At 38.4% G+C, this 18,782-nt stretch overlaps 1 protein-coding gene across 12 annotated transcripts in view; it reads left to right on the forward strand.

The window, feature by feature from the left end:
- VPS8 (VPS8 subunit of CORVET complex) overlaps positions 1-18,782 on the forward strand; it is a 302,600-nt gene that overhangs the window by 57,977 nt on the left and 225,841 nt on the right. For all 12 annotated transcript variants that reach the window (XM_086397371.1, XM_086397382.1, XM_086397390.1 and 9 more), the window contains 5 exons: positions 452-526; positions 1,711-1,746; positions 2,630-2,720; positions 3,147-3,193; positions 4,814-4,903. In XM_086397371.1, the coding sequence (XP_086253497.1) occupies positions 452-526; positions 1,711-1,746; positions 2,630-2,720; positions 3,147-3,193; positions 4,814-4,903 (339 nt within the window). The remainder of the gene's footprint in view (positions 1-451; positions 527-1,710; positions 1,747-2,629; positions 2,721-3,146; positions 3,194-4,813; positions 4,904-18,782) is intronic.

Below are 18,782 nucleotides of genomic sequence, written 5' to 3' on the forward strand. Positions count from 1 at the left end.
TGTCAGGCAGTAAGTCTTGTTTCTATTTGCTGGGCTGTGCTGACTTTCATATACTGCACTGCTTCATCTTCCTGTTTACTTTTGCGTTTTTTGTTGATATTTATTTCAAAGAACTTGGAGGTATCATTTCAATTAGCCCTATTCTTTGACAGAAGCAGTGATTGCCTGTCATCCGGTAGTGGGCAGGTTGCAAGTTTTTCTTCGAGTTTAGAAGTTGCCATGTTCCTCCATTTTTTGCATTTCTCTGAAAGATAAAAAGACCATATACAAGCAGAGAACTACTTTTTGCACTTTGTCTTTTCTGCCACTTCCACAGACAGAGTGGCACTGGACTGACATTTTCCCCCCCCTCACTTACAGGATGAAACTATATTGTCTCTGTATTCTACATTCTTGAAAATTTGAGACTTCTAATGCATGTAGTGTTTTACCTTTAAATTTTTTTTTTTAGGCTTTGGTTGGAGAGAAGGCTTGCTATCAATCCATAAGTAGCTATGGTGGTCAGATCTTTTATTTGGGAACAAAAGTAAGTTCTTCCACTTTGTGACTTGGTGTGTGTTTGTGTCAGGAGAGTTGGGGCTGAAGGAGGTTGCTGGTAAAGACAGTAGTACATTACAAAGTGAATACTGATCAGCAGTAATTGAAAACTTTGAAGGGTTAGATGATCATGATGTTTAACTAATTTTTTAAAAGATTGCCCCTTAGTTTTATTATAGGTTATTAGAAGATAGTGAATATAGTTCTCTGTACTGCACAACTAATTAATTTCCTCTACTTTTAGACATACTATATTTTTACCTTTGTTTAGGTTCTGGTTAATAATAGGATGCGTATTTTCTTTATTCAGAGGTATACTTTCTCAATCTTCCTTCACAATTATGTTTTCATGACCAGGAAGATAACTCTATTATATATTTTTGTCATGTAATTAAGATGTGCTTTAGCTTAGATCAGCTTGTGTTCACTCGCTCGATTGTGTCCAACTCCTTGCGACCCCATAGACTGTAGCCCGCCAGGCTCCTATGTCCATGGGATTTCCCAGGCAAGAATACTGGAGTGGGGTTGCCATTCCCTCCTCTAGGGGATCTTCTCAACCCAGGAACTGAATCCGCATTTGGCAGGCGGATTCTTTACCACTGTACCACCTGGGAAGCCCTAGATCAGCTTAGGGTATATTATTAATAAAATGCATTGAGATATTTGACTTAGAATAGGAACTTTTTGTATATCAATTTGTCCCTTTTGTTTTTTTAACTTTTTGTTTATTAATTTGTTTTTGTTTTTTAAAGCTTGTTGTCTATCAGTTTGCTCCTTGTTTTTTTTTTAACTTAGCATGGAAAAGCTTAGCACGTTGGGAGATTGGATTTTCCTTCTTTGTCCATGGAATGAACCCCTTGGATAGACTTATTCACTTTTAAATGTTTGATGTACTCTTTTTTTTTATTGTCCACGTCACATGGCATGTAGGATCTTAGTTCCCCAACTACGGAGCAAACCTGCCTGCAGTAGAAGCATGGAGTGTTAACCACTGGACTGCCAGCGAAGTCCCTGTTTTACTTTTTAATGTGGGCTCTTGAACGACCCTTTACTTTTAAGTGTAATATGAAATATTTTTACTTAGATGTACAATGAGATGTAGAACTGAGACAAATGTGTCTCTCAAGTAAGTCTCTTGGAGATGATAAGTCTAATTTCCTTCTCGTTTTCTAGTCTGTTTATGTGATGATGCTGAGGAGCTGGAGGGAGGTGAGTTCAGAGTAATTTTATATATTAGCACTATTGAATTGCACACATCTTAGCATTTTTTGACTTTGCAGAAAAAGATTATTTGGATTTGTGCTTTTTAATTTCAGAAGTGTACATCAAAGCCATTCTATCATATACTTGATTTGATAAAACTGACCAACTCCCTGATAAGGTTTGGCTATGTATATAGAAAATTCAAAATACCAGTGGTATAAAAGATCTTTCAGCAGCAGTAACAGCAGTCTGGAGGTACACAGTCTGTGGCTAATATGGCAGCTCCATGGTCTTTGTCATACTACCCTATATATATAAAAAAAAAAAAATGTCACCTTTCTTGTGTATGGATTCTAGTCTCAAGGTCATTTTATGTTCCAGTATAACTGCCGGAGCTCCAGCTGTTACGGAGGAACAGAAGAGAAGCCTGGCCCTGACCTTTTAAGGTCACAATCCAGAAATGTCCAAATAACACTTCCTCTTATCATTGGCCAGAAGTTGGTCACATGGCCCCACGTGGCCACAGGAGAGTCTTAGAAATGTCCTTTAGCTGTCTAACGGTTTATTGCTATCTCAAACAAACTTGGAATTTGTTATGAAGGAGGAGGGATTGAATGGATATTGTGGCAATTAGCTGTTTCTGCTCCAGCAACATTCTAGCTGTTTCCTCTTTTCAGGTTTAGGCTGTAGCTCCTTATACCAACTTATACAGTCACTGTACTATCCAGTGCTTTATGAAATTGTTTTCCTTGGAAATAAGATAGTCACATGGTTATTATAATTTTAGCTAATAAGCAACAACTTCTGTAAAGACACTAGGTAGAATAGGAATTTTTACTGGTGATTGGTCAGACAAAGGGGTGTGGTTTCTCTCATTTATTCATTTTAGAGAGTGGATCACCTCTTGAAACAAGACTGTCTTACAGAAGCTTTGGCTCTGGCATGGTCTTTCCATGAAGGAAAAGCAAAAGCAGTAGTAGGTAAGTCAACAGAACACTGGTGTAGTAGGTACTGCTTTTCTGGAGCAGAGAAAATGAATAATATTAATCATTCACAGAATACTTTTGACTTAGTGTTCAAGTGTTTTATAAGCAAGATGTTATCAGACCTTACAGATTTTCAGGAGAAAAGGTTAATGACAAATACAGGATATAGAATTTTAAATGTCACTTTTAAAATTCATTTCATAAGGAAAACTTAACTGTTAGAACAAAAGGAAAGTACACTGACATGCTGTCTGGGCCAGTTGATGGGAGGTGTTCCTGTTATGGCATATTACCCAATATTTTGTTACCTAGATTTGTTATATCTATTGTTAGCATAGGTTATCAATAGAAGACCAGAGCAATTTCACTCCTGAAGATGTGGATTAACTTCGGATTTATGTGGGTTTTGCTTCTCTGCAGGGTTATCAGGGGATGCCAGTAAGCGAAAGGCTATTGTTGCAGATCGGGTGAGTATTTTAATAGGGTTTTTACTGGGGTACATCTTGGACGTGATTAGGTAAATGACTACAGTCAAGAAGAGAGTGTATAAAAAAGCAAATCAGATGATAATTCCTTGGTTGTTACTGTGAATGCTTTTGTAAATTCCTTCTTAGCGCCTTTTCTTTTTTCCCTTGCTCACTCTTTAATGAAGATTATAAATAGTGAAATAGCCAGAAGACAGCAGACAGGAGGAAGAAGAAAACCCAGGGATCTGGATTGTTTCTGAACTTATTGTAGCCCATAGGATGCTGACATTTGTTATAAACTGATAAGTAATAATGAGAAATACTATATGTGCAAATATTTGTATTGCCTGAGGTAGCAAAGATGGCTGATGTTTATTATTATTGTTCAGTTCAGTCTCTCAGTCATGTCTGATTCTTTGTAACCCCATGAACCACAGCACGTTCTGTCCATCAACAACTCCTGGAGTTTACCCAAACTCATGTCCATTGAGTCAGTGATGGCCATCCAACCATCTCATCCTCTGTCGTCCCCTTATCCTCCTGCCCTCAATCTTTCCCAGCATCAGGGTGTTTTCAAATGAGTCAGCTCTTCGCATCAGGTGGCCAAAGTATTGGAGTTTCAGCTTCAATATCAGTCCTTCCAATGAACACCCAGGACTGATTTCCTTTAGGATGGACTGGTTAGGTCTCCTTGCAGTCAAAGGGACTCTCAAGAGTCTTCTCCAACCCCACAGGTCAAAAGCATCAATTCTTCGGGGCTCAGCTTTCTTTATAGTCTGACTCTGACATCCATACATGACTACTGGAAAAACTATAGCCTTGACTAGACTTATCTTTGTTGGCAAAGTAATGTCTCTGCTTTTCAATATGCTGTCTAGGTTGGTCATAACTTTTCTTCCAAGGAGTAATTGTGTTTTAATTTCATGGCTGCAGTCGCCATCTGCAGTGATTTTGGAGCCCCCAAAAATAAAGTCTGCCACTGTTTCCATGTCTGTTTGCCATGAAGTGATGGGACTGGATGCCATGATCTTTGTTTTCTGAATGTTGAGCTTTAAGCTGTTAATTAGCATTAATATGGCTAATGTTAATATTTAATACTAGCTTTGTTTTCCTAGTCTAGGCTTGCCTGAATTCATTTACTGTTGTCATTCCTCCCCCTATTTATTGTGCAAATGCATTGGTAAAAATTAGATTCCAAATTAGTATAAACATTTAGAAAACATATACAGAAACTGGTCATTCCAAAGACTTATAAATGATTCTCTTAGTTTCTGGTAGGAAGAATTGCCTGTATGTGTTCTTTAGGGAAAGATCTATGTAGAGGATAACTGAAGAGGTAAACGTCAACATTTTATTTCATTTTTATTTCACACTAATGCCATCTGGAACCTGGAGGTATTTATTAGGAAAGATTAACAAATTGGTACTAACCCTGAGCCTGAAAGAAATTAGGCTGGGGTTAAAAAATGGGGAAATAAAGCCACTAAAATTTTAAATTGTATTTTTTCATAAAATAGCCAAGCCTGATTCTGTATTATTTAAGATCATATATATTAAGATGACATATATTAAGTATTACAAAGCTTTAGAGACATATTTTAATTACTGTTTTCCTTCCAGATGGTAGAAATCCTATTGCATTATGCAGACCGAGCTCTAAAAAAGTGCCCAGACCAGGGAAAAATCCAAGTGATGGAGCAACATTTTCAGGTACACATTTGCAAGTGCTTCTAATAGACATTACTATGAACAGGTCTAGTACTGGTCTTTGATATTATTTGAGAATGGAACTTTCATCTTTTGCTTAAACATTTTTCAGTATTCAGAGATTTATTACAGGGTTTGTGGAACATCCCAGTTATTAAAATTTGAAGTAACAGGTGTACAGACACATGGGAACAGATGAGTAAAATGTTGTGGGGTGTCAGTGCTTAGGTACTTGGTGCTTCATGGAAGGAACAGATGTGTGTATGAGGGTGCATACCTGTGAATTGACGCCTTACACCTTGCTGATGACTAACACTTCTGTTGACTTGTTGGACAAGTGGACTACCAAGGTTTAAATTTAGTTCTCTTAGGAGCACCTGTGATTCAAGAATAGGTACATTGCCAAAAAATTATGATCTCTTAAATATACTAATAAAAAACCTTCAGTTTCTCTTGAAACTCTGAAAGTAGAAGTCAAGGAATGATTTAAAGATCTGCACAGTGTTTATTATGAGAGTATTTACCATTTGCAATCATCTCAAAGTATATTTGTTGGGAATCTGTTTCTTCTTCTTCACTCTGAGGTCTTGCTCCCCTCCCCCTGTCTCCTCTCTCAACAAATATTTGAGGGTCTGGTATAGCAGTCAGCAAACATTTTCTAAAAAGGGCCAGATGGTAAAATTTAAGCTTTGTGGGGTACATATGGTCCCTGTCATACGTTCGTCCATGTGATTTTTTTTTTTTTACTTGTTTTTAAACAACACTTTAGAAATGTAAAAACCATTCGTAGCTGGGAGCCATTCAAAAACAGGCTGTGGACAGGACTTGGCCCATGGGTCAAAGTGTGCAGCCTCTGGTCTAATATGTTCTAGGCACTGGACGATAGTGTGCAAAAGATGTGTGCTCCTTGTTATCTTGAAGTTAATAGTCTAGTCAAAATAACTTTTCTTATGCACATTACTGGACATATTTAGAAGAAATATAGGGTTTTGGAGTTGGAGGAGCAGACACAGCTCATATGTTTTTATGTTTGCATTTGATGCTCTTAACTTTGGAAGACAAGAGTAGATACGGCAGTGAACAGTTGGAGGGTATCAGAGCAGGATTTGGTTTCCTGAACTGTACTATTGAATGCCATAGTAGTGGGCTTCTAGGAAAGTAACATTTATTACCTTGTGGCTCACTGAATTTGTAGTGAAGAAGAGAAAGGAGCTTATATAAGGTTATAGAAATAGATAAGCTAGGAGGAAAACATATGGCAGAGAGAAAGCATTTGGGGACAGAACTATTTAGGAATAGTACCTGGTATATAAATGATTTTGTATATCACTACAGTATATAGAGAAAAGCAAACTCAGCATTTTAACAAGAGAATATCTGTTATCAAGAAGTGGTAGGATGGTATTCATGTAAGAACTCTGGTTGTTGGAAGGTGTACTTTGGTGAAAAGGAACATCCAATAGGGCATGCTTAGAGGGGTTAATGAGGAGGATGTGTGTGTGTGTGCGTGTGTACACATGGCATGCGTGTGAATATACACATAAGGTGGAAACCACTTTGTTGGGGAAGAACCTGGTAGAGAGCTATAAAAGAAAAAAGGAATGAAAAGTGATATTCTGACAGAGAAATATTAAGGAATCAGCATGACAGGGACTGTAGATGATGGTTTCTAAAACAGATTTTAAAATTTACTGAGAAACAAATCATGGTAGTAATGTTTTCTTTAACCACCTAGATATTTGTCAGAAGTTTAATTCTGCTAAAAGAATATCTAATAAAATTTTGATTTATTAATCACTTAGCCTCATAGGCAGTAAAGATAACAGTGGTGGGAATCATTATTCTGAATTTACTTTTTATCAATGATTGGGGAAGTAGAAGGGATAAACTACTGATAGAAAAATTATCTCATTATTTTAAAGGTTATAATAACATCTCATGAGGAAAAATAACATTGTGAATCCTGTATTTTAGAAAGCAGATATTTCAGCAAAACAAATATGGGAACAGTCTCATGGTTATAGGCCAAAATACTAATATACCCCTAAATACTAATAGATTCACAAAGAACAGGAATTTTTTTTTTTTAACTTTTTATTTTGTATTGCTGCTGCTGCTAAGTCGCTTCAATCGTGTCCGACCCTGTGTGACCCCATAGACGGCAGCCCACCAGGCTCTCCCATCCCTGGGATTCTCTAGGCAAGAATACTGGAGTGGGTTGCCATTTCCTTCTCCAATGCATAAAAGTGAAAAGTCAAAGTGAAGTCGCTCAGTCGTGTCCGACCCTTAGTAATCCCATGGACTGCAGCCCACCAGGCTCCTCTGTCCATGGGATTTTCCAGGCAAGAGTACTGGAGTGGGGTTCCATTGCCTTCTCCAATTTTGTATTGGGGTAAAGCCAATTAACAATGTTGTGACAGTTTCAGATGAACAGCAAGGTACTCAACCATACATATGCATGTATCCATTCTTCCCCAAACTCTCCTCTCTTCCAGGCTGCCAGATAACATTGAGCAGAGTTCCGTGTGCTATACAGTAGGTGCTTGTTGGTTATTCATTTTAAATATAGCAGTGTGTACATGCATATCCCAAACTCCCTAACTGTCCTTTCTCCCCATCCCTCCCCCCCGGCAACCATAAGATCGAAGAACAGGAAATTCTTAAATGTTGACACAATAACCACAAACAGTCCAAGGAGAAAGGAAATGGGGAAGAATGTTGAGAGAAGTATATCTATAAAACACAGAACATCTACCAAAGTTGGAGAGAGGTCGATAACCAAAGATATTTGTCAAAAGCATGAAGAATCTATATGACTATCAGAAAAGAGACTCGTATGGTCCAGATTGTACCTACCAAAATACTAAAGGATACGGAGGGATTTTGACAAAGATTAACTTCATGGGAAATAGATGGGGAAACAGTGGAAACAGTGTCAGACTTTATTTTTCTGGGCTCCAAAATCACTACAGATGGTGACTGCAGCCATGAAATTAAAAGACGCTTACTCCTTGGAAGGAAAGTTATGACCAACCTAGATAGCATATTCAAAAGCAGAGACATTACTTTGCCAACAAAGGTCCGTCTAGTCAAGGCTATGGTTTTTCCTGTGGTCATGTATGGATGTGAGAGTTGGACTGTGAAGAAGGCTGAGCGCCGAAGAATTGATGCTTTTGACCTGTGGTGTTGGAGAAGACTCTTGAGAGTCCCTTGAACTGCAAGGAGATCCAACCAGTCCATTCTGAAGGAGATCAGCCCTGGGATTTCTTTGGAAGGAATGATGCTAAAGCTGAAACTCCAATACTTTGGCCACCTCATGCGAAGAGTTGACTCATTGGAAAAGACTCTGATGCTGGGAGGGATTGGGGGCAAGAGGAGAAGGGGACGACAGAGGATGAGATGGCTGGATGGCATCACCGACTCAATGGACGTGAGTTTGAGTGAACTCTGGGAGTTGGTGATGGACAGGGAGGCCTGGCGTGCTGTGATTCATGGGGTCAGAAAGAGTTGGACACGACTGAGTGACTGATCTGATCTGATCTGAACCTAATATGTGTATTACATGCCAAGTACTACGTGAAGGGTGTGGCATTCATTTTTGTTTAATTCCTGCAACAACCCTATGAGGTAGATCCTGTTATTATCCTCATATTATAGAAGAGAAAGTTTAGGCTGAGAGAGGTTAAGTGACTTCTGAAGGTAATATTGCTGATTAAGTGTGGGGTCAGAAACTCCAGTCCAGGTTATTCTGACTTCAAAACCCAGCTCTTAAGTAACCATTGTACTGTATTGTTATTTTCAGAGCAAGTTCAGGGAAAGGATGGGTGAGAAGGGGTGATGATAGTAGACGATCAGGAATGATAATTATAGCAAACATCTAAAGTATTCAGTGCTTACTGTGTGGCAGACACCATTACAAACCATTTACACATGTTAACTTATTTAATTCCTGTAATTCTACAAGGTAGGTTTTGTCATTATTCACATTTATGAGTGAGACCAAGGCACAGAGAGGTTAAATCACCTGTTGCAGATCACATAGCTAGTGAACAATAGAGCTGGGATTAGAATCCAGTACTGGGACTTTGGAGTCCACATCTGGAATGCTGCACTCTACCCTGGAGCAACACTTCTGGTTTTGCTTCTATTTTCATGAGCGCAGAGAGTGGTCTTTAAAATGGAAAAGTCCAGATAAATATATTAAAGAAACAGGCTGAAGCCCAGCATATGTTTCATATAGTTACATTATGATTGTTCAGATCTCAAGACCCAGTGGAATTATAACCCATGGTCCTATTTGAATAGTCAGAGCTATCTAAATAATTTGTAAGTAACTTTGGATCAGTTTTCAAATAAGGCACACTTGCTTAAGCATGGATGCCTAAGCAGAGAAGACATAGCTTATTTCACTCAAGAAGACTATACTTTTGAAAAAGGTGATCTTTAGCCCATTAGGATGAGTAAAATACATGCACAAATGGCCACAAATCTACTGTTTTAAGTGTTAAATTGTAAATATTTAATCATAAAATAGTAAAATAGGTTAACTCTTACAGTGTAATTTTGTAGAAGAAAAGTGGATGTAGGAACTATCCACTGTAACCCCATTGTGGTTTGTGAACATTTTCCATGAGTTCACTTAAGAACAACCTTGCTAAACTCATAAAAATGGCACTTTTGAAAGGAATGTGAGGACACTACATTCATGCAATGCTTATTACATAACATCTTGATTTTGTTAAAGCATTTGCCTTAGTTTTTCATTACTCTCATTGCTGAGATGGATTAGTAAATAGTAGATTTACAGATGAGAAACATTCCTACCCCAAAGAGTATTCTTGCAGGCCTAGTATTAATTACTTTCTAGGGCTCTTTCATATCCAAGTTTTTATCATTGATTTGGATGAAGATTTATTGAGTGGCTTGTCGAATTTGGATAGAACCAAGAATCAGGGTCCAAAATGATCTTGACAAAGTGCAGTCAAAATTGTTATGAGGTGAAATTTAGCAAGGATAGACATCAAGACTCGCACTGGATTCAGATAATTAAGTTGAATGCATCCTGGATTGGGGAAATCTAGCTGGACAGGATTTTAGTTGACCATAAACTTAGTATGAGTCAACTGTGTATTAAGACCCAGATAGAGGAAAGTGATAGTACCACTGGGCTATGTGTTGAAAATAAAAACTAAATAAGATAGTTTATGGACTATTGACGGACCAGCTTTTATCCAACAACTGGGCTGGTGGGAGGTTTTAAAATCAACAGTTAAAAAAAAAATACCAGAGTTGTTTAATCTAGGGAGAAAGTAAGTGCAGATATGGTATAAGTTTCAGATATAAGTATATATATAAGTTTCAGATCTCTGAAAGCACTATCTGCTTTCAGATAGTGAAGGACTACCATAGGGAGATTTATTGTACTGCAGCAGAGGCAAGGCTAGTATGTGAAAGTGAAAGTCATTCGGTTGTGTCCGACTCTTTGCAACCCCACGGACTATACAGTCCATGGAATTCTCTAGGCCAGAATACTGGAGTAGCCTTTCCCTTCTCCAGGGGATCTTCCCAACCCAGGTCTCCTGCATTGCAGGCAGATTCTTTACCAACTGAGCTATCAGGGAAGCCCATAAGTGGGTAGAAGGTCTAGTTCAGTTTTAAATGGTCTAATGATTATGTAATAAGTCTTGGACTGTGTGCCTCCTACTGTCGAATGTATTGAAGTAAAGGGATGATGACCAGCTAACTAGGAGATTTTTTTTTTTGATCAATTAATTTATTCTAATTGGAGGATTATTACAATACATCAACATGAATCAGCCACAGGTGTACATGTGTCACCCCATCCTGAACCCCTCTCCCATCTCCCTCCCTACCCCATCCCTCTGGGTTGTCCCAGAGCACCAGCTTTGGGTTCCCTGCTTCATGTATAGAACTTGCACTGGTCATCTATTCTACATAAGGTAATGTACATGTTTCAGAAGGCGAAGGTGGAATGATTTGAGAGAATAACATTGAAACAGGAGTGTTTATAAAAGACATTGTTTTGCTGGGTGGGAAGATCTGAGACTTCATTATCTTTATCAAGAAACTCATTGGAAACAGGTAACCAGTAATCCAATTAGTTGAAATTCCTAAGACTAGATTCTATCTCAGTCAGAATACTGAGCATTGGGACCTCCTTGGTGGTCCATTGGTTAAGACTCTACACTTGCAATGCAGGTGGTGCAGGTCTGATCCCTGGTTGGGGAACAAAGATCCCACATGCCCTGTGGCATGGCCAAAAAAAAAAAGAAACAAACTGAGCATTTACATTTTACCAGCAGGTGGCACTCATGTCTGCTGTCTCAGTTTTAATCTTTACCTTTGAGGAGGAGCCTCACCTTTTCCTTAGAATCAGAATATATAATACCATTCAGTATTTTTGCTTTCCTCCAAAGATCAATCAATATTTGCCCTGTCTTAACTACAGAAGATAGCTTTTGGATCTCATGATGTTTTTGATAGGCTTTGGCTTTTATTTATCTAAGAAAGGTTTGAACCTATAATTATAATTTATTTGTACAATAGCTAGTAAGATTAAAGAGAATTAAAGTGTTCTCTTGTCTCATACATCTTGAACCTTGCCTTTTCTTCAGACTGTCTTTCTTATCCCCAAAACAAAGTGTGAAAGTGTTAGTTGCTCAGTCGTGTCTGACTTTTGCGACCCTGTGGACTGTAGCCAGCCAGGCTCCTCTCTCCATGGGATTTCCAGGCAAGAATACTGAAGTAGGTTGCCATTCCCTTCTCCAGGGAATCTTCCCGACCCAGGGATCTAACCTGGGTCTCCTACATTACAGGCAGATTCTTTACTGTCTGAGCTGCCAGGGAAGCTCCTAAAAACAAAGTCGGACAACAAACAAATCCCTTCTTTGCCCCACGCCATCTCCCAGAGTCTTATTATGCCTCTTGTTTGTACAGTCTCAACAGAGCCACACATAGCTGTCTTCGTCTCCTCACCTCCCTCCCATTCCTTGTCTGAGTTCTGTGGGCCCTTTTATTCCTCATCTTATTGGTCCTTAGTAGCAATCAACACAGTTAACAACTCTGGAAACAGTCTGTCTCAATGGCTTCTCTGGTATCATACATTCCAGGTTTTTTCCCTCTCTCTCTTGCTACTAATGTCTTTGTTCGTTCTCAAGATATTGTCTGTCACTTGAGAGTATTTGTTAAAAATGCCTTTCTTGAGTTATTTCCCTGTTCTGCTGAGTTAGACTCTCTGAAATTGGTGACCAGGATTTGAATTCAGCCCCTGAGATATGATTCATCAGCATGTTGGAAGTTTAAGAATCATTACTCTATCTTGTGACATAGGTAAATAGCTATCTTACTATTACCTCCAACCTAAGTTGTTCTGAGTTCCAAGATCCCTATAGTTAAGTTGTCTATTTACATCTTCACTTGGATGTTTTATAGGTACCTCAAAATCATGAGGGTTTTCTCTGGTGCCTCAGATGGTAAAGAATCTGCCTGCAGTGTAGGAGACCCGGGTTTGATCCCTGGGTCAGGAAGATCCCCTGGAAAAGGAAAGGGCAACCCATTCCAGTATTCCTGCCTGGAGAATTCCATTGACAGAAGAGCCTGGTCGGCTACAGTCCATGGGGTCGCAAAGAGTCAGACATGACTGAAGACTAATATTTTCACTTTCAAACTCATGAACTGCTACTGCTGCTAAGTCATGTCAGTTGTATCCGACTCTGTGCAACCCCATAGATGGCAGCCTACTAGGCTCCAAACATTTCCTCTCAAAACCTTATCTGATGACCCCTGTTTTAGTGATTGGATCCATGTCCACCTAAAGTAAATTGAATGATTCTTGTCTTTGACTTGTTTCCTTTCCTGCGTCTTGACTATTCCTCCAATTTAATCATTCTGTCTAGTCTACCACTGGCCTGTTCCACATCACCATCAGTCTTCTCTTGGTATATTACCATAGCCTCTGCATTGATCTTCCTGTACATAGTCTTATTGTACTTTAGAGACCATTTTTCCACACAGCAGCCAGAGAGAAATGTATTACATATAGACATGAGACTCAGGATTTTAAAATATCTTAAGGGCTTCTCATTTCACAGTAAAGACTGAATTCCCAGGCGGTTTCTAGGGCTCTGTGTACTGTCCCTGCCTGTATTCCTGTAATTCTCTGTATCCCTTTCATACTTCAGAGTTCTTTTCAGATCCTTGGTATTCCTGTTCTTTCTTGACTCAGAGCCTTTGCCTATGGTGTGTTCTATGCATAAAAAATGTCCCCCCCCCACTTTTTTTGTTTTTTAGCTCCTGTGTATTTTCAGGTGCCAGCTTAAACATCACTTCCTCTGACTTCCAGATTGTCAGATTCATTTCTTTGTAAAATTGTCATGTAAATCACTCATTCAGTGTCAGCCTTCCCCAGCTAGACTTTGTAAGGCTAGGGACTCATATGAGTTCAGAGACCATTTTTTAATCTTTTCACCACTGTATTCCCAGAATCTGGTTTAGTGCCCTTGATTTTGATAAGTATTTGTTGAAGGAATTTTTTAAAATACATGAATTTATCTTGTATACTGTGTTTGCCTTAAGAAATATATTTTAAACCTAGCTGTCTTCAGTCTAACTCTGGGAGGTATGAACTGAGAATAAAACTTAGCCTTTGCAGCACAGATGTCCACAGTCATGACTAATATTATTGTATGCTATGTGCCTGGCAGGTATCTCATTTAATCTTGATAACACACTTGAGGATTAGGTATTATTATTTATCCCCATTTTACAGATGCATACTAGTATAAACAGACGCAGAGGGAGGTTGAATAACTTGTGTAGTATCGTACAGTAAATCAAACCACAGTAGGCACCAGCCTCTTTGACTTGGGAGCCTTGACCCTATTCTGTACACCTTGCAGTTTATTCTTTGAAAATTTCAGACCAGTATGTTGTCAGCTAGGTCACTTTGCAATAAAGAAGACCTAAATAATAATGTGGTTTTAGGAAGATACTAAAACATACATAAAAGTGAAAATACAAATGATTTCATTTTAGGGTAATCATAGTAATAATATTTGAATGATCTTGGGCCCTTTTATTCCTCATCATATTCATCCTCAGTAGTATTCAACACAGTTAACAACTCCAGAAACAGTCTGTCCCTTTGGCTTTTTTGGTTTCTGAGTTCTCTGTTAACAGTGTTCTCCAACTCTAAAGCTGCCAAGTGAACTGTGGAAGCATTTTCATGTATTTTTGGTTATTTTATCTTGCTACATTTATCTTTGTTTGTTCATGTTACAGAGTAGAGGTTAAATAAATAAACCCAAAGCATTTAAAAAATATGAATCAACCTTAAAAAGATTTGAAAAGTTATATAATTTAAAAATATCTTTAAAGTGAAACCTTACGTTAATCATTACCAGGCTCCCTTCCCAGTTTCATTTTACATTTCCATGTCAATAAGAACATTCAGAGCCTTTGTTATTGCAGCCGTTGGCATTTATTTTTGTATTAAGAGTTCATGCCAAAGAGTGGACAGGGACTAAAAGCTAAATGTAGGATGAAGCAGTAGAGCTTTCCTTGTCTAATTCATGCTTCCCTGAAATGATTCGAAGAAGGAAAAACAGTACTGGTGTCCAGCACACTGCTTTGTCTCTGAGGCTTGTTTAAAAATGTTGGTTCTAGGGAGTCAGATTTTTTTCCTTACGAGGTTATTTTGTTATAATTATATCTGAAAAGAAAAAAGAAGGAAAAATACATATACACACTTACGCATACAGAGAGCTATTTATATATAGCTGTTCACGGTGTTTGTGTACTAATACTGGAATACCAGCTGTTTAATTCTGAGTGCCTGCAGAGATGGATTGATCTGTTGATCTTTCTATCTGAGATGTGTGTGTGTGTTTAGGTATGTGTATCTGCTTTGGTGTACATATATATTCTAGACTTTAATTAAGATTTTGAATCATTATCAAACAATGCATTTTTTATTGCCTGATTGATTTTTAGAATATAAATTATGAGAATTATATTGCTCTAGTTATATTGCAAAGGAATCTGCATCTACTATCTCATTTCTTTTCACATCATCCCCATGAAATAGGGAAAGCCAGAGATTATATCTTCAGTTGGCAGATGGTAAGACAGTCACAATGCAATAAAATGATCTATTCAGTCACTCAGACAATTGACATGCTTAAATTTAGGTCTTCTGTGAGCTCAGCATGTAAGTCACATATTCATATTGTCTTTTAAAATTAATCTTAAGTATACACAGATATCTAACAAGAGAAACAATCTTCTTCGGTCACTTGATCACTTATCAGATCAGATCAGATTAGTCGCTCAGTCGTGTCCGACTCTCTGCGACTCCGTGAATCGCAGCACGCCAGGCCTCCCTGTCCATCACCAACTCCCGGAGTTCACTGAGACTCACGTCCATCGAGTCAGTGATGCCATCCAGCCATCTCATCGTCTGTTGTCCCCTTCTCCTCTTGCCCCCAATCCCTCCCAGCATCAGAGTCTTTTCCAGTGAGTCAACTCTTCACATGTTATAGGGCTTTGTGTTGAGGAAGAGATTAGAAAAATGTTTACTTTTTAAAAATTCTGGAGACCAGAAGTCCAGCTGTTTCTCAGGAATGGCCTTGTATGCTTTTGAGACTCAGAGGAATCTCCTGCTTAAAGCAGATGTTGCTCACAGTGTCTGTGTTGCAAGACAATCAAATAAGCAAGCAGCACACAGCACAGGCAGGAGGACTTGGAGTTTGCATGTGGGTCCTTGATCTCCCAATATCTCATAGTGAGGCATATGTAGACAGGTCTGGCTGGAAGGACTGAGGGTTTTGCTTCAGTAGAAGAACTGGTCTTTTTCTTTTTTCTTTTTAAATTATATATATATCTGTTTGTTTATTTTTGGCTGTGCTGTGTCTTCATTGTTGCAAGTGGTCTTTCTCTAGCAGAGTTCCACGTGCTATACAGTAGGTATATGTTGGTTATGCGTTTTAAATACAGCGTGTACACGTCCACCCCAAACTCCCTAACTATCTCTTCCTCTCATTCTTCTCTCTGGTAACCATAAGTTCATTTTCTAAGTTGGTGAGTCCCTTTCTGTTGTGCAAGTTCATTTGTATCATTTCTTTTTAGACTCTACATATAAAGGATGTCATTATTTGTCCTTCTCTGTCTGACTTCACTCAGTATGACAGTGTATGTGTCCATCCATGTTGCTGCAAATGGCATTATTTCGTTCTTTTTTGTGGCTGAGTAGTATTCCATTATATATATAAAACACATCTTCTAAAGCCATTTATCTATTGATGGATACTTAAGTTGCTTCCATTTCTAGGCTATTGTAAACATTGCGGGGAAGGCAATGGCACCCCACTCTAGTACTCTTGCCTGGAAAATCCCATGGACAGAGGAGCCTGGTAGGCTGCAGTCCAGGGGTCGCTAGGAGTCGGACACGACTGAGCAACTTCACTTTCACTCTTCACTTTCATGCATTGGAGAAGGAAATGGCAACTCACTCCAGTGTTCTTGCCTGGGGAATCCCAAGGACGGGGGAGCCTGGTGGGCTTCTGTCTATGGGGTCGTACAGAGTCGGACACGACTGAAGTGACTTAGCAGTTAGCAGTAAACAGTGCTGCAGTGAACACTGGGGTGCATGTATCCTTTTGGATCATGTTTTTCTCCAGATATATGCCCAGCAGGTTCATATGGCAGTTCTATTTTTAGTTTTAAGGAACCTTCATACTGTTCTCCACAGTAGCTGTACCTGTTTACATTCTCACCAACAGTTTAGGAGAGTTCCCTTCTCTCCACACCTGCTCCAGCATTTATTGTTTGTGGATTTTTTGATGATAGCTATTCTTGGTGGAATAAGGTGGTATCTCATTGTAGTTTTGATTTGCATTTCTGTAATAATTAGCAATGTTCTTTTAATTAAATTTTAAATGTTTGGATCATTGTACATGCGTGCTAAGTCACTTCAGTTGTGTCCGACTCTGTGTGACCCTGTGAACACTGTAGCTTGCAAGGCTCCTCTGTCCATGGGATTCTCTAAGCAAGAATACCAGACTGGGTTGCCATGCCCACCTCCAGGGGATCTTCCTGACCCAGGGATCAAACCCTCATCTCTTATGTCTCCTGAATTGGCAGGGGGGTTCTTTACTACTAGCACCACCTGGGAAGCTCTTGAATCATTGTAGATTCACATTTAATTGCAAAAATTAATGTAAATAGATCCATTGTACTCTTAACTCAGTTTTTCCGAGTGGGAACATTTTGCAAAACTATAGTACAAGTACTTAACCAGGATTTTAACCAGTGAAGTAAAGATACCAAAAAACAGCATCATCACCATATGCATCCCTCATTATGCCCTTCTGTAGCCATGACTTCTTCTCTCCTCTCCGCCCCCCACTCCCATTTCTTAACCCTTGGCAACCATTAATTGTTCTCCATTTCTATCATTTTGTCATTTCAAGAACCACTGGGAATTGACCTTGTTAAATTCAACTGAATTCTTTAGGGATTCATCTAGGTGGTTGTATCTGTCAGTAGTTTGTTGCTTTTTATTGCTGAGTTGTATTCCATAGTGTGGATGGACATACCACAGTCTGATTAACCATTCACTTGTTGAAGGACGTCTACATTGTTTCCAGCTTGGGGCTGTTAAAAATAAAGCTGCTATAAACTTTTGTATATAAGTTTGTATAAGCTTTCTTCATTTCTCTGGGAGAAATGTTCAAGAGTGCAATTGCTGGATTATACAATAGCTGCATATTTAATTTTTTTTTAAGAAACTACCAAATTGTTTTCCAGAGTGGTTGTACCATTTTATGTTTTCAGCAACAATATATGAATGATCTAGTTTGTCCATGTCCTCACCAGTATTTGGTGAAGTCACTCTCAATTTTATTTTTGCTATTCTGATAGATATGTAGTGATACTTCATTGTGGTTTAACTTCTGTCAAATTTTGTTTGTTTTGCCTATGTTCTAAGTAGATTTCCATTTTACTTTTGCGTTTTGATAATTTTAGATTGTTTTTAAAAATGTATTCTACATTCTAGTTTTTTGTCAAATAGATGATTCTTCCAGTCAGTAACTTTTCTTTTTACACTTTTTAGCAGGGCCTTTTGAAGAGCAAAAGTTTTAAATTTTGATGAAGTCCAGTTTCTTTTTCTTTTATGCTTTGGCATCATGTCTGAGAACTCTTTGCCTAACCTGGGATCCTGAAGATTTTTTTCCTGTGTGTATTTTTTTTAAGTTCTACAGCTTTGTGTTTATACTTAAATCTGTGATATTTTGAATTAAATTTTACATAACTTAGACTTAGATTGAAGGTTTATTTTTGTTTTTTGGCCTCTAAATGTCCAAGTGCTCTGGCACAAGCTGTCTTTCCCCCAGTGAATTGCTTTAGCACCTTTGTCAAAAATGAGTTGGGTGTACTTGTGTGGGTCTACTTCTCAGTTCTCCTTTCTGTTGCGTTGATCTGTGTGTCTGTACTTCTGCCAGTGCCACAGTCTTGGTTACTGTAGCTATATACAGTAAGTCTTGAAATTGGATAAAGTGATTCTTCCACTTTGTTTTTCGTATCAAAATTATTTCAGCTATTCTAATTCCTTTTCCATATACATTTTATAATATTCTTGTCTGTACAAAAAAATCTTGAGGATTTTGATAGAAATTATCAATATATTATACATATGTATCAATTTGGGCAGAACTGACATCTTTACCATGTTGAGTCTTCCAGTATGATTGCTGTACGTGATTTATTAGAGTGTACCTAGTCAGTTTGCCTGCCTGCCTTCCCTCCCCTCCTCCCTTCTTTTCTTTTGCAACTGTAGATAGGATTGAATTTTTTATTTTGGTGG

This window comes from Bos grunniens, chromosome 1, assembly GCF_055505025.1.
Source record: "Bos grunniens cultivar Pamir isolate PY7600 chromosome 1, Bosgru_T2T1.0, whole genome shotgun sequence".
NCBI classification, from domain to species: domain Eukaryota; kingdom Metazoa; phylum Chordata; class Mammalia; order Artiodactyla; family Bovidae; genus Bos; species Bos grunniens.